This window comes from Hippopotamus amphibius, chromosome 12, assembly GCF_030028045.1.
Source record: "Hippopotamus amphibius kiboko isolate mHipAmp2 chromosome 12, mHipAmp2.hap2, whole genome shotgun sequence".
Classification (NCBI taxonomy): domain Eukaryota; kingdom Metazoa; phylum Chordata; class Mammalia; order Artiodactyla; family Hippopotamidae; genus Hippopotamus; species Hippopotamus amphibius.
This window is the reverse complement of record NC_080197.1, coordinates 26,049,079-26,062,342: the sequence shown is the minus strand read 5'-3', so window position 1 is coordinate 26,062,342 and position 13,264 is coordinate 26,049,079. Positions and strand designations below refer to the sequence as shown.

General features: G+C 55.7%; 1 protein-coding gene across 3 annotated transcripts; it reads right to left on the bottom strand.

Annotated features, from left to right (window-relative positions):
* Positions 1-3: 3 nt before the first annotated feature.
* Positions 4-10,041, bottom strand: E2F1 (E2F transcription factor 1). Of its 3 annotated transcripts, none has more exons than XM_057702002.1 (7): positions 9,658-10,041; positions 4,766-4,856; positions 4,168-4,387; positions 3,196-3,348; positions 2,353-2,467; positions 2,033-2,258; positions 4-1,906 (listed from the first exon to the last, which is right to left on the bottom strand). In XM_057702002.1, the coding sequence occupies exons 1-7, from the start codon at positions 9,916-9,918 to the stop codon at positions 1,659-1,661; spliced, it is 1,314 nt and encodes a 437-aa protein (XP_057557985.1). In that variant the 5' UTR covers positions 9,919-10,041; the 3' UTR covers positions 4-1,658. The 3 variants fall into 3 exon arrangements, with proteins under 3 accessions (XP_057557985.1, XP_057557982.1, XP_057557983.1); XM_057701999.1 differs by having other exon boundaries at positions 4-1,252; positions 9,658-10,028; XM_057702000.1 differs by lacking the exon at positions 2,033-2,258 and having other exon boundaries at positions 9,658-10,028.
* Between the last annotated feature and the right edge of the window lie 3,223 nt (positions 10,042-13,264).

Sequence of the window (13,264 nt, the reverse complement as noted above, 5' to 3'; positions counted from 1 at the left end):
CTTGTTCCCTGAATAAAGCCCCAAACTGAACATCTCTCCACTCTGGCCCTCACCTCAGGATGTCAGCCACACTGGTTTCTCTCAGGTCCTCCAGGCCCTGGAGGCCTTTGCCCATGTTGGCCTCTCCTGCTTGGTGTGTTCTCCCTCTTCCTGCTCAGTTAATTTCTACTATCCTACAGCTTTAGGAAGCCCTCCCTGATCTCATTTGTTTGAGTTTCCTCCAGCAGATCCCGAGAGCTCCATGAAGGGAGGGACCGCGTGTCCCCAGAACCGGACACAGAATCAGCCTGTTGCAATTATCTGTTGCATGTTTACAAATGTCCAGAAACATCTGGAAGGGGTATAGCAAACTGATCAGAGTGGCTTCTTTGGGACTTGAAAAAGGAAGGGAGTTCATTTATTACTTTATTGGGCCAGCTTTTAAATTAGCATTAAAAAGGTGATGAAGCCTACCTTTCTTGGGGCAGTGAGGCTCAAATAAAATGAAGCCGAGCAGGGACAGGGAGAGGGGAACTAGAGAACAGGCGTTTTCCCAGCAACCTTCCCTCTCCCACCCCCAGATGTGCTCCCAGTACACAGTCCCCGAACCGGGCCCAAACACCATCAAAATATTTATTAAAACCAAAGCAGAGGGAACAGAGCTGTTAGGAAGGCAAATCAAAGTGCAGATTGGAGGGTGGGGCAGAGCAAGAAGTGGGGTGGAGGCGGCACTTCAAACGCCACAGGAGGGGCCCCTGTGGTCTGGGCTGGGGGGGGGAGGCCCTTCCCCCCACCCCTCCTGCCCACCCTGTCAGTGAAGGTCCCCCACTCACCTCTCCCATCTCACATCCATCCTGGGGGCAGCTGGGGCCCTGCAGTGACCCCGTGGGGAGGGACCACCCCCTCGATCCACCCGTGGCTGTCAGTCAGTCAGTCTGTCTCCCTCCCTCACTTTCCCAATAAATAAACCACTCAGGCCTCAGCTCCTTCGGAGTGGGGCAGAGAACAGCTCAGGGATGCCTGCCCTCACTCAGGGGTGAGGGGGTCACGGCATCGGCCCCACATCCCTCCTACCCCTTGCTGATGCCCCGAGCTTGCCAGAGAGGCCTTGATAAATAAATAACGCTCCATTAAAGCTTCGATCAGAAAAACCTTTAAGACGACAGAAGTGCTCTCGCTGTCCTGCAAACAAGCAGGCCAGGGCCTTGCCACCCGGCCTGGTCAGCACGCAGGATTCTGGGGGCAGGTGGCCCCCCTGGGCCTCGTGGGGCCCCTGGAGCAAGGAGACCGAAAGTGCAGTTAGAGCCCCCACCACGCGCACACATGGACTCACGCACACACACGTGGACACATGGGGGCGTGTCTTCAGTGCACGCACAGATGTGTTCACCTTCATTCCCCGGTACCTGCACACACACGCTCACACACCACTCACCCGTGTGCACACACATCGGGTGTTAGGTGCACGCACATACACACCACACAGAATCCTTCCCTTCCTGGCTTGCTCAGCCTCCTGGCAGTAGCCAGACTCCAGAGCTGGAAGCTTCTGGAGGTAGGGGAGAGGGGTATAAATTAAATGTTTCCAATTAGGCTAGGAGGACGGCCAGGGGCAGGGGGCTCCAGGGCTGCAGAGACAGGGTGGGCATCTCAGGAGGCCCTGGTCCCCCTAAGCCCCGTCAGAAATCCAGGGGAGTGAGGTCCCCAAAGTCACAGTCGAAGAGGTCTCTGATACCCTCACCCTCCTCAAGGCCAAAGTGGTAGTCGAGGGCCTCGTGCGGGGGGGACAGACTGATGAACTCCTCGGGGAGGAGGCCGGAGAAGTCCTCCCGCACGTGGTCCAGGAGCGAGTCGGCCGCCACCAGCGGGGACAGGCGGTCCTCGTCCATGGGGGCCCGGAGGCCGCCCATCCGGGAAAGCAGAGATTCTGGGGAGACGGGGGAGCATCACGGGCCGGGGACGCCCCGGCGGGGAGGGCAGAGGGGCTGTCACACCTGCCCACCCACCTGGGAGAGGGACCCCGCCCCACCCTGCCCACGCACCCTTCACCCACCTTGCTCCAGGCTTAGCAGGGGCTGACTGGGATCCGTGGCCGGGGATGAGGGGGGAGATGATGGTGGTGGTGGCACTGTGGTGGCAGGGTCAGCTGCCCTGTCCTCCTCCCCAGAAGCTGCACCCTGGGATGGGGTCTTCCCAGGGCTGATCCCGCCCGCACTCTCCTCAGGGCACAGGAAAACGTCGATGGGGCCTTGTTTGCTCTTAAGGGAGATCTGAAAGGTCTGGGTGGAGGTAGCAGGCAGGGTAAACTGAGGCTCCGTTAACTACCAGCCCAGCCCAGCGTGTCCTGGTCTGGTCTAGACGCCTAAGTCTCACCTCTGAGGAGTCCACGGCTTGGAGCTGGGTCTCGGGAGGGGCCTTGATCACCATGACCATCTGCTCTGCAGGGTCTGCAATGCTACGAAGGTCCTGGCAGGTCACGTAGGCCAGGGTTGGTGGAGTCAAGGACAACATGACCTTTGGCCTTTGGGGGCCATCCACCCAGACAGCTCATGAGGCAGAGCCCATACCTGCCTCGTCACTCCGGTCCTTTGCTTCTCCCACTCCAGAGCCTGGCACATAGTTGGCACTCAATCCTATCTCACGCCCTTGAGCCTGTTTCCACATTTGTACAATGAGCCCACTCTCTACCCATCAAATCTCAAGGTCATGATGACTGCCTGCAATAATTTCATATAAGTTACATAAATCCAGGCTTGGTACTGAGAATTTATTCTGATCCATGACCTTGGTGTCAATTAGTAGTTATCTCCAAAATGTATAAGCATAATTTGGGTATTCACTAAAACAAACAAAAAAAAAGCTTCCTTTAAAATAAAGTTTCTATTTTTGTAAATAAAAGACAAATAAACTTATATCTCTAACTTTAAAGTTACAACCAGGTAATGAATCATTGTATTAAATAAATGTTTGTTATCGGTATCCTAACTGTTCTTGTTTTAATCTGTGCAACTTCGGAATAGGATTATTTTTCCCTTTTACAGATGAAGCTGAGAGTCAGAAAGGTTAAGTAACTCGTCCAGTGTCACAGAGCGAGTAAATGCTGGGCCAGGACTGGTATCCAAAGCCAGAACCCTCTCCTGAATCCAGGGCCCAGGGTAGCCTCTCTATTTCCACTTGGATGGGGCCACCGTCACCCTCCAGGCAGTTCAAGGATATCGCTGGCTGTCAGCATCTTCGGAGAGCAGACGCAGCTGTGTGGTGCAGATGTGGATTAGGTGGTCCAGCTGCCGCTCGCTTTCCTGCAGTTGCTGGAGGTCCTGGGTCAGTCCTTCAAGCCGCCCACCGATCCCCACTGCTGCATGGCTGCCTCTGCCAGGAGGCAAAGGGAGGGTCAGCAGCTCTCGGCCCCTCTTCCCAGGAGCCGTGACCCTCAGCAACCGTCCGCTGCTGCCTCTGTTCTGCGAGACCCGGGCGAGCCCTGGCCCCTCTTGGCGTGGCTCCTCAGCTGGGGTACAGCAGAGGGCTGAAGCTGGGCTCCAAGGCAGACGGGCTGGGTTCAAAGTCAGGCCTGAGTGTCTGCGAACACCCACGTGTCCCTCATAGGGGGCTGGATAAGTAAATGAGGGCAGACGTGCAGTTGTGTAAAAGAACAAGGATGCATTAGAGGCAAACATGGAAGCATTTCTAAGACATGTTAAGTGAAAAGAAAAAATGATGTAGAATGGAATAGCTACCAAAGACTGAAAACACAAATGTGTCCGAGAGGGGAGTAGGATTACTGAGGAAAGAGGCGAAAAGGGAAAAATAAAATAAGAATTAACAAGAATAAAACAGCTGTGTCAGACAATCTCCTCAATGGCAACAGAAGCCAGAACAATGGTCACCTGGTGGTATGAGAGGTGGGATGTCTGGGGAGGGGCACAAGGGAACTTTCTGGGGTGATGGAAACGTTCCTTTTCCTTATCCAGATGGTGGTTACCCGGGTGAAGAAATGCATCGAGCCAGATATGTAAGATTTGTGTTCTTTCCTGCATCTATCACCTCAGGGCAGCCAACTCTCCTCTCTACACCTCGACTTGCCCAGCTGTAAGATGGGGACGCAGGCGGCCACAGTGGTATTGCTATCAGCTCCCCCAGGCTGGCCCGGCCCTGGGCCTCCACCCACCCTCCTGTTTAGCTGGTACCTACAGCCACTGGATGTGGTTCTTGGACTTCTTGGCAATGAGCTGGATGCCCTCGAGGACGTTGGTGATGTCATAGATGCGCCGTTTCTGCACCTTCAGCACCTCAGCTGCCCAGTTCAGGTCGACAACACCATCAGCCGAGCGGCTCAGCAACTCCAGGAAGCGCTTGGTAGTCAGATTCAGCGATGTTTCATAGCGTGACTTCTCCCCCGGGGACTTCACACCTGGGGGCCAGGCAGGGTAGGATCCCTCAGCAGCCCCCCCACCCCCAGCCAGACTGGCCTCCCTGGCAATGCAGGGCAGGAAGATGGGGGGTGGGGAGGAGCAGTTGGCGTCGGGGGTCAGATGGCTCCTTCCCCTTGGTAAGGCCAAGCAGGGAGGCCCTGTGGCTGCTGCCTGCCAACCACAGCATTTCTCTTCTGGCTGGGGACCTTCCCACCCCCCAGGGCTTGGGGAAGCCGTGCCAGGTGGCCACTCCAGCTGCCCCTTGGAGCCCCCAGGCCTCGAGGACCAGAGCTTAGTCTGCAAGCATGTTTGTCTGTCCACACCCTCCAACCTGCATCTAGCCGGGGGGCCTGCCCTAGCTCAAGCTCTGGGGGTACCTTTTCCTGGGTGGCGGCCTCTGCCCCGAGCTGGCCCACTGCTCTCGGCCAGATATTGATGGTCCGTTTCCAGGTCCAGCCTCCGCTTCACCTACAGCAAAAACAATGGGAGGATGCCCAGTAACCAGGAGAGTGGGGCCACAAGAGACCTGGCTGAGGGCCTGGTGCTCCCGGGCTGCCCCCTGCCTCAGTCTCTCTACCAGGATGCCTAAGTGTGTGAGTGAGGGGGAGGTCCCAATCCTACCCCATAGGGCAGAACACTCAACTGGAAGGCAGAAGTTCAAGCCCCAGCTCCACCACTGCCTCCCTGGGGGCCGTCGGTAGTTTGCAATGTTTTGATACTCCTCCTTTCAAAAGTTGGAGCCCAATGCTCCTCCCCTTACACATGGGCCAGATCTGGTAACTTTCGTCTAAGGAACAGAATGTGGCAGAAGTGATGGTGTGTAGCTTCTGAGGCTGGGTCGTACAGGCATTGCAGCTTCCCCCTCGCTCTCTCTATTGGATCATTCACTCCTGGTGGGAGCCAGCTGCCATGTCATGCAGGCACTCAGGGGGCCCTAAGGACAGGCCCAAGTGGCAAGGAACCGAGCCTCCCCCCAGCAGCAACACAGGCAAGCTTAGAAGCAGCAAAGCTTCCAACTCGAGCCATGCCTTCCGACTGCAGCCGGGCCAACATTTTGGCAGCATCCTTAGAAGAGGCCCTGAGCCAGAAGCACTCAGCTAGGTCACCCCTGAATCCCGCATCCCCAGAAACTGTATGATAACAAATGTTTGTTTTAAGCCATTAGGATACAGGTCCCCTGAGTAAGTCACTGCCTCTCTCTGGTTTCTGACTGTAAATATGGCAGCACAGTAATGGCCCCATTTTACAGATACAACAACTGAAGCCCAGAAAGGCTCAGGGTCATACAGGCAGGAAGTGGCACAGCCAGGAGTCCTGCCCGGATGCCCTCTGATTTAGTTACAGCACTTGAGGATGGAGACTGCCCTGGAGGTCTCATGGACCTCTCCATCACATCATGACCCAAACCAGCCGTACCCCCGGCCCCCCACCCACAGGGTTTCCTGAGCTACAACCTGGTTCAGTCCCACCCACTGCCCTCAACACTTCTAGTTGCCAAGAAATCCTGTCAGCACAGCCACCAGCCCCTCCCACCTGGACCATTCAGCTCTCTTCCCACTGGTCTCCCTGCCTCCATCTGGTCCCCTCCACCCTGGTATCCTCACCTGCCACCCCTTCTCCACAGGAACTTCTGCTGAGACATGTTTCTTTACAAACCTGTGCCTCCAAGCCTTAGCTCATGGTGGTCCCCTCTCTGGCTTACCCTCACCTCCCTCCCTCCCAGTTCACACCAACGCGTTCCCCTCTGTGTGCAGGCACCTTACCCATCACCTAAGTCTTTCCGATCCCACAAAAGAAACTGAGCCTCTTCTCCTTCGGAACTTGCCTCAAACCCAACCTTTCCCCACATTGCCTCCTGCTACAAATTTCTGCAGAGGTGTTTGTCTCACCCAGAAGCCAGGGAGCCACTCAGAGGCGGGCACTGGGTCTGAATAATCTCTGTACACAGGGCCTGGCACGGGACTTGGGCATCGACAAATGTTTGCTGAACGAACTGCCCCACATGCTGACAAACCCAGACACTCCCTCTCACACACGCACTCGTGGATTCCCTCAGGCGTCTGTGGATGGAAGAGCTAACATGCGCCAGGTGCTTCCTGCGTAACCAAGCACTGCTAGGTAACTGTTTCACCCGCGTGATCATCACACCCTTCAGCCACCTTACATCAGGTGCTCTGATGACTTTCCACTTCCCGAGGAGCCTGCACCTCGGAGAGGTCACACGGTGAGGGGTGGAGTCAGGACTTGAAATTTAGTGGGCTGGGCTGAGGCTAGTATGGAAGCCAGGCCCCCAGGCCCCGCAAGCCAAACCAGAATGTACCCCCTTCTCCAGCCTTGCTCCTAGGGCCTGAACCCTAGCATGCTCCAGCCAACAGCACCCTTTGCCTCCTTCCTGCCCCCCGTGGGTACCCACCCTGAAGGCAGATCAATGCCACGTTCTAAAACAAGGGCTCAAGCAGATGGGTGCCCATCTCTGCTGCCGCTCTCTAGATGCAGGCACACAACCCAAAGGGCAGGGGTGAAGACAGAACATTAGTAGAAAAAATCTGGATGACTCAAACACCTATCCATGGGAGGGGCCGCAAAAACTGGTTCATCCAGCCTCTGGAGTACCACGCTGCTGTCAAGAAGGACGGAGGCAGGTTGATACAGAACTCGCCCAAAGACATATTGACAAGAAAAACATGGTCATAAACAGTGCATTTATGTGATCCCGTTTGGGGATAAAGAGCTCATGAAACCATTTTCTCTGGTTCTGTTTCTATTATTATAGAATCCATTTCAGGGGTAACTTCTATATTGGGGGGAGGATCATGAGGGATTGTTGCTTTATCTCTAAAGTGTGGATGATGTGCTGCTGGAACACAGAAATAAAGGAAAAACTTCAATTTCTAAAACTTTAGAAAAAGAAAGCTGTCATAACCACCTTTAAAAAAAATAAAAAGCAGGCTCAGGAAGAGAAAAAAGCAAAAATGGATGTGGTTGGGATCTTATCCCACTTAACTTTCTAGTCTCTTAACTCTTTTTCTATAGTAAATGTGTATTAGATTTAGTTTGTTTTTTAACAGCCATGACAACAAGGTAGAAGTGGACAGGAAGGGCCAGGAGGAATGGCTGAATTGCAGAGCTATGCAGGAGGTACTCAATGAACACTCGCTTGTGCAGAAGCTGAGCCTGTCACTTGTTTCAAGGACTGCCCCAAACAAATGCAGAAAGTCAGTGGAGGCCACAGCTCAGACAGCCAGTGGCTACCCACAGGTGTAATGTTAAGGGGTGTTGGATGGCAAAAGCTGGGCTCATGTTTCTGGACTTCAGCTGGACAGCGCCAGCCCTGACCCCTGTCCACAGCAGAAAACACCTACCGGCCCTTATGTACTGTGTGGGCAGAGGCTCCTTACCTGCCTAGAACCTCACAGGCGCTCACTAACAACTGTTGAATGAATGGAATGTTCAGGCCCAATGACGCTGCCCCTGACATCACTAGGGGTGGAGCAGAGGGAATATGGCCTCGGCCCAGTCCTTGGCTGTCCCTCTGAGCCTGAAAGCTCAGTTCCCCAAGAGCAGGACCCACAGCCCTGGGCCTGCTAAGTACCTGTCAATCAGCTAAATGGAGGTACCTTGCGGGTACCAGGCCCCACGCTGGCACCTGCAAGGACAGGCTGCTGGGGTATAGGAAGCAAGCCAGGTGACCCATCTCTGGTACAACTTCCATCCCTCTCACTCATTAGGAGCAAGGGATCCTGGGCTTCCTTCAACCTCTATTAGCATCTCCAGGAAGAAAGGCATCCCAGCAGCTAACCACTCAGGAAATCTGGATTGGTCCCACCACTCACCAGCTGACTTACTAGGGAAGGTTCTAACATCTCTAGCCTCAGCTTCCCTATCTGTGAAAGGGGAAGGTTGTTGAGAGGGTTAAATGAGTTAATTGGGTAAAGTGCTTGGCACAGGGCCTAACAAACAAAAACAGTCTCAAAACAATGGTGTCTGCTATTGTTATTATTAGCATCTCGGTGATTCCGGAAGGAAGGCCACACTGGGCAAGGGGCCAAGGGGGTTGGGGTAAACTTGCTGGGATGCCTCAGGGACCAGCTGCCACCCAGGCCGTCAGCAGTTGGGCAGCTTCCACCTCCTTGCCCTGGGCCCTGCCTCCATCCCCACAACTTGCTCCAAGCCCTATGCTGAGACCCCATCCTGCCTGGCCGGCCCCTGCCTGCCCATCCATGCCCCACCTTCACCCACAGGCTGTGCCAGTCAAACTGGTCTCCACGCCCTCTCCTGCAGCCCACAAGACCAAGCTCCAGAGCTCCACTCCCTAATCCCCCTGTAATTCAGCCGCTTCTCCTGGGCCCCCTAGTCTGAACTGTCTTGAGCCTCTTGTGGTTCGGGGAGAACTTTATCAAGGCACCTCCCTGGGGCATTTTCTCTCTCCTGGCACCGGGGGCCTCCTCTCCAGGTCCTACAGGCCCAACCCATCCAGCACTTCCACTGGGGCCCAAGGGTCTGCCTGCCTGATTAATGAGGTTCCATGGCAACCAGGGCCTGGGAGGGTGGAGGGTGGCAGATGGAAGGACAGGCAAAGGGAGGGGGGATCAGCAGCTGGCCCAGCCACCCCGCCCCTGCAGAGAAGGCCTCCCAGCCAGGCGGCCTGTCCCCAGGGGCCCAGAGGGCCAGGCCTGCACCTGGCAGTCCAGCATCGAGGCAGGAAGGAGGGTCTCCTTAATGGCTCTTCCACGGCCTGGTCCCAGGACGCCCCCCGCTTGACCTCCCCAAGGAGCCATGCCCACCACCCAGCCACAAGTTCTGGTCTAAAGCGAGCAGGCCTCAGTTCAAATCCCACTTGCAGCCTTGTGACTAGGGGGCAAGTCACTTCCCCACTCTGGACACAGTTCAGATGGGCACAGTGACAACACCGAGCTCACAGCATGGATGTGAGTTTTAGCTGCCTTGAAGTCTGCCAGAAGCCTGGCATGCAGTCAGCGATAGCTGAATACACGTGGGGCCATTATCATCATTGAGTCTGACCCTCAAGCGTCTCCGGCGTGGAAGCTGAGGCCCAAAGCACAGAGCGGCAAACAAGGACTGGCCCGAGGTCACCCTGCACTCCGGGGCGGGGCCCGGAGGCCCAACCCAGGCTCGGCACCGCCCAGCCCGGGAGCCTCAGCCCACCCTCCCCCGCCCCCGCTGCCTCCGGGCCAAACATCGCGCCCCGCCCGGGTCTGCGCGGGGGATCCAGGCAACGCACTCGGCCCAGTGTCCCTGGTGTCCGTACCGGCGGGCGGCCGAGCGCGGGGCGCGGCGCGCTGGCTGTGGGCCGGGGCGCCTGCGGCGTGGCGAAGAGCAGCAGGTCGGGGTCGCGGGGGCCGGCGGCGGGCGCGGTGGGGCCGGCGGGGGCCGGCTGGGCGCTGGCGTCCTGCGCCGTGGAGATGATGACGATCTGCGAGGAGTCGAGCAGCCGCAGCGCGCCGGCCCCGAGCAGGGCCTCCAGCGCCGGCGCGCAAGGGCCGCCCGCGGGGGCCCCGGCCACGGCCATGGCGCTCACGGCCCGCGCGGCCGGGGTGGCAGGCGGCGGCGGCGGCGCGGGCGCATGGCTGCAGGCCGAGGCGAGGGCTTGATCCCGCTCCGGATCCCGCTCCGCCCCCGGCCGCCGCTGCCTGCAAAGTCCCGGCCACTTTTACGCGCCAAATCCTTTTTGCCGCGAAAGAGCCACGAGCCGCCGAGCGCTGCCACCACTGGCTGTCAGGACTGTGACGGAGGCGACGGCGCCGGCGCCCATTGGCTGCAGCGCGCCGGACCGGCGGCGGAGGGCGGGACGGGGCGGCGGCGCGAGGCGACATGGCCAATCGCGGGGTGGGGCGCGCGCAGGCTTTGTCGGGGCGGTGCCAGGCGCGTTCGCACTCCCCGCCCCCGGAGGGGACGGCCCCTGTCCGAGGAGTGATGGCCCCACCCCCTCCCCCTGCACCCCATCCTGCTGATGCCTCTAAGTGGAGATAGAATGTCCGTTCTGCGTATCTCGCCGTCGGCAGACCCCACGTGACCCCCCACGTGACCCCCCGAACCCCCATCTGTGGCCCCAACACTCTCAGGCCAGATCTCTAGAAACCGCCCCTCCTCTTTTCTGGGCTCTCACCTCCAAAACCGCAACCACATCTCCCTTCCTCAACTTGCCCCACCAATGCCATTCACTTTCAAATTCTGCGCCCACCCTTTCCCTGTCACCCAGAGCCCAAGCAGAAGGGAGCTGCCAGAAAATGAGGAGGGATGTCTGACCCAGTACAGCTTGGGGCTTTTCTACAAGCCTTCTCCGTAGCTGGACTCTCTTCAACAGCCTATGCACAGCTTCTGCTCGAACTGATTCATTCGCTCATTCATTCAACAAACGTTTTGAGAGCCTGCTCTGTGCCCCATTCTTGACCCTGGCCTTAAGGAACTCACAGTTTAGTGAAGGGGGAGGAGGGAAACAGAGAGGTAACAAATGTTTACAATACGATGTGGAATTTCCACTATTAAAATAATTCCATGGTAGATCTCACAAAGGGAGGAGGTGAGTGTGCTGAGCGTGAAAATGCATTTAATCCGGAGGCCCTGGGACTTCTCCATCAGCCGTTTCTCATCGCTCAGGTCAGCTGATTTGAGCAATATTGTCCTCTTCTCTGTGCCAGGCTTTGTGCCAGCACCGAGGGCAGAGATGTGAAAGGCTTGATGATTTCTATGAACTTGCCTGCCATCTGGTGGGGATGACCCACCAAAAAAAAAAAAAAAAAAAAAAAGCTAAGATGCAATCAAGAATGAGATCCCTAGGCCCGGTATAAACATCACTTCTGGACTTCCCTTGCAGTCTAGTGGTTAAGACTCTGCGCTCCCAAAGCAGGGGGCATGAGTTTGATCCCTGGCTGGGGAAGATCCCACATGTCACGTGGCGCGGCCAAAAAAAAAAAATGAAATCACTTCTTGCAGGGAGCCCTCCGGTGTTGGAGTTACTTCCTCCACTGCCAACCCTCACCTCTGTTCCAGCACTGAGTGCACAATGGATTTCTCTACCTGCCTCCCCTATCAGACTGGGAACTCCAATAGGGCCTTTTCCCAACACTGGCCTGGTCCAGAGCAGGTACTGAGAAGAGTTATAAAAGAAATTGAGGCTGATGCCGGAGGCTTCCTGGAATGCACTGAGAAGGCCCTGGTTCTCCAAGAGTAGTCCCCTGGTTTCAGAATCACCTGGATGCTTGTTAACTATGGGTCCACCCCAGCCCTGCCAACTTAGAATCTAAGTGTCCAGGAATCCTCATTTTCACATGCAACGCCCCCCACCCTCATTCCAGGTAATTTTTATGCACATTCATATTTGGGAACAAACTGGTATACCCATTTTGTGTAACCAAAATGTGTAGGGCAGCCTCAAATTAGAGCCACTTGTGGACACTTCTTAGTCTCAGCTTCCTCATCTGTAAAATGGGCTCATTGCCCTGGCCCCTTCCAGGGTTGCCATGTGGATGAAAAGTATAGATGTTTCATAAACTATGAAGTGGTTTAGGAGTGCAGCAGGAGTTGCCCAAGCAGTTTGTGAAATTATTCATCACAAATCCCAGACTATGCTGGCACTAAGAGGGGACCAGAGAGACTAAGTAAGCCTCTCACTTACGGTACAGAAGGGAAAACTGAGGCCCATTCAGCAGTGAAGCCAGCCAATGATAGAATCTGGCCAGCTCTGGATTCTCAGCCCTGGGGTCAGCCTGTCCCCCTCCCTCTCCTCTCTCCCCAGTTAGAGAAGCTCCCATTAGAATGGTAGGTCTCATTCTAAATAGCCAAGCCAGATCCTGACAAGAGGGTGAGACAAGCCAGCAACATTCCCACTCCAGAGGGAATTTCCTCCCTTCACACATTCCCAAAGGGTTTCAACAACAGTAACATTCACTCTGTAAACTGCTCTCATGCCCAATAGTCATTCAACAAACATTTCTCCAGCACCTGTTATGTACCAAGCACTGTACTGGTTGCTGGAGAAGGAAGACAGATACTACTGCCCCATTTTATGAGGAAACTGAAACCTAAAGGGCATGAGCTTACCTAGCAGATGAGAAAGCTATTATTCAGCCTCCGTGAGGCCAAAGCCAGGGGTTTTTCAAAGCCCCGCCCTCCCCAAAGTATTCAAGTACACAACCTCCCAGGCAGAAGCAGGTGCCCTCCTTCCCACAATCCCTCCTGTCCTGCTACAGCAAAAAGGAGTGAAGAGCAGAATTCCCAGCGTGAAATCCAGGAAGAGATAAGGGCCTTCTGTATCTATTAATACCCACTTGAAAGCAGCAAAGGCCTGACAGATAGAGCCTCTTGGCCTCAAGCCCGACAGATCCTGATAAGCTGTTCTCAACAGCTCTCAGGCTGGTAGGCTTCCAAAAAATCCACAATTACTAGGCAGCCACTTCCACTGCTGATCTCCTTTCAACCTGATAATCTCATAAGTGAAGCTTCTTTATCCACATGGTGGCAGGAAGGAGGCTCAGAAAGGAGCACTTGCAACTCAAGGTCACACAGCAGAATTGAAGAGTCTCCCACTGTAAAACCCAGGGCCTGCCCTTCATACCCACCACCCTCTGTCAAAACCCCAGAGCCAGGCTTGGGGCTATCAGGATTACAATGTGTGGTTTCCAAAAGGTATTATGGTGAATAGTGGCTCACCTCCATCACCATCTTCACCAACTCCTTACTCCAGAGGAGTCCAAAGGGGTGGAAGCTTCTGGGCCCACGATCCTCCGCCTGAAGACATCTTTCCAAGAGGCAGGATGGTAGAGGAGTGGTAGCATGGGCTTCTAATTCAGGTGGATGTAAACGGGAATCTGAGTCTCTGTGACCTTCGCCAAGTCAATTCACTTCCTCTGAGGCTC

What these genes read in the sequence shown, in the direction of transcription:
- E2F1 (XM_057702002.1), bottom strand. Translation starts at nt 9,918, where the DNA reads ATGGCCGTGGCCGGGGCCCCCGCGGGCGGCCCTTGCGCGCCGGCGCTG. An exon ending in AGGCCGCCACCCAGGAAAAG is followed by an intron (nt 4,388 to 4,765) that starts GTACCCCCAGAG and finishes CCTGGCCCCCAG; the next exon opens with GTGTGAAGTCCCCGGGGGAG. An exon ending in CCTGCTAAGCCTGGAGCAAG is followed by an intron (nt 1,907 to 2,032) that starts GTGGGTGAAGGG and finishes CCGTCTCCCCAG; the next exon opens with AATCTCTGCTTTCCCGGATG.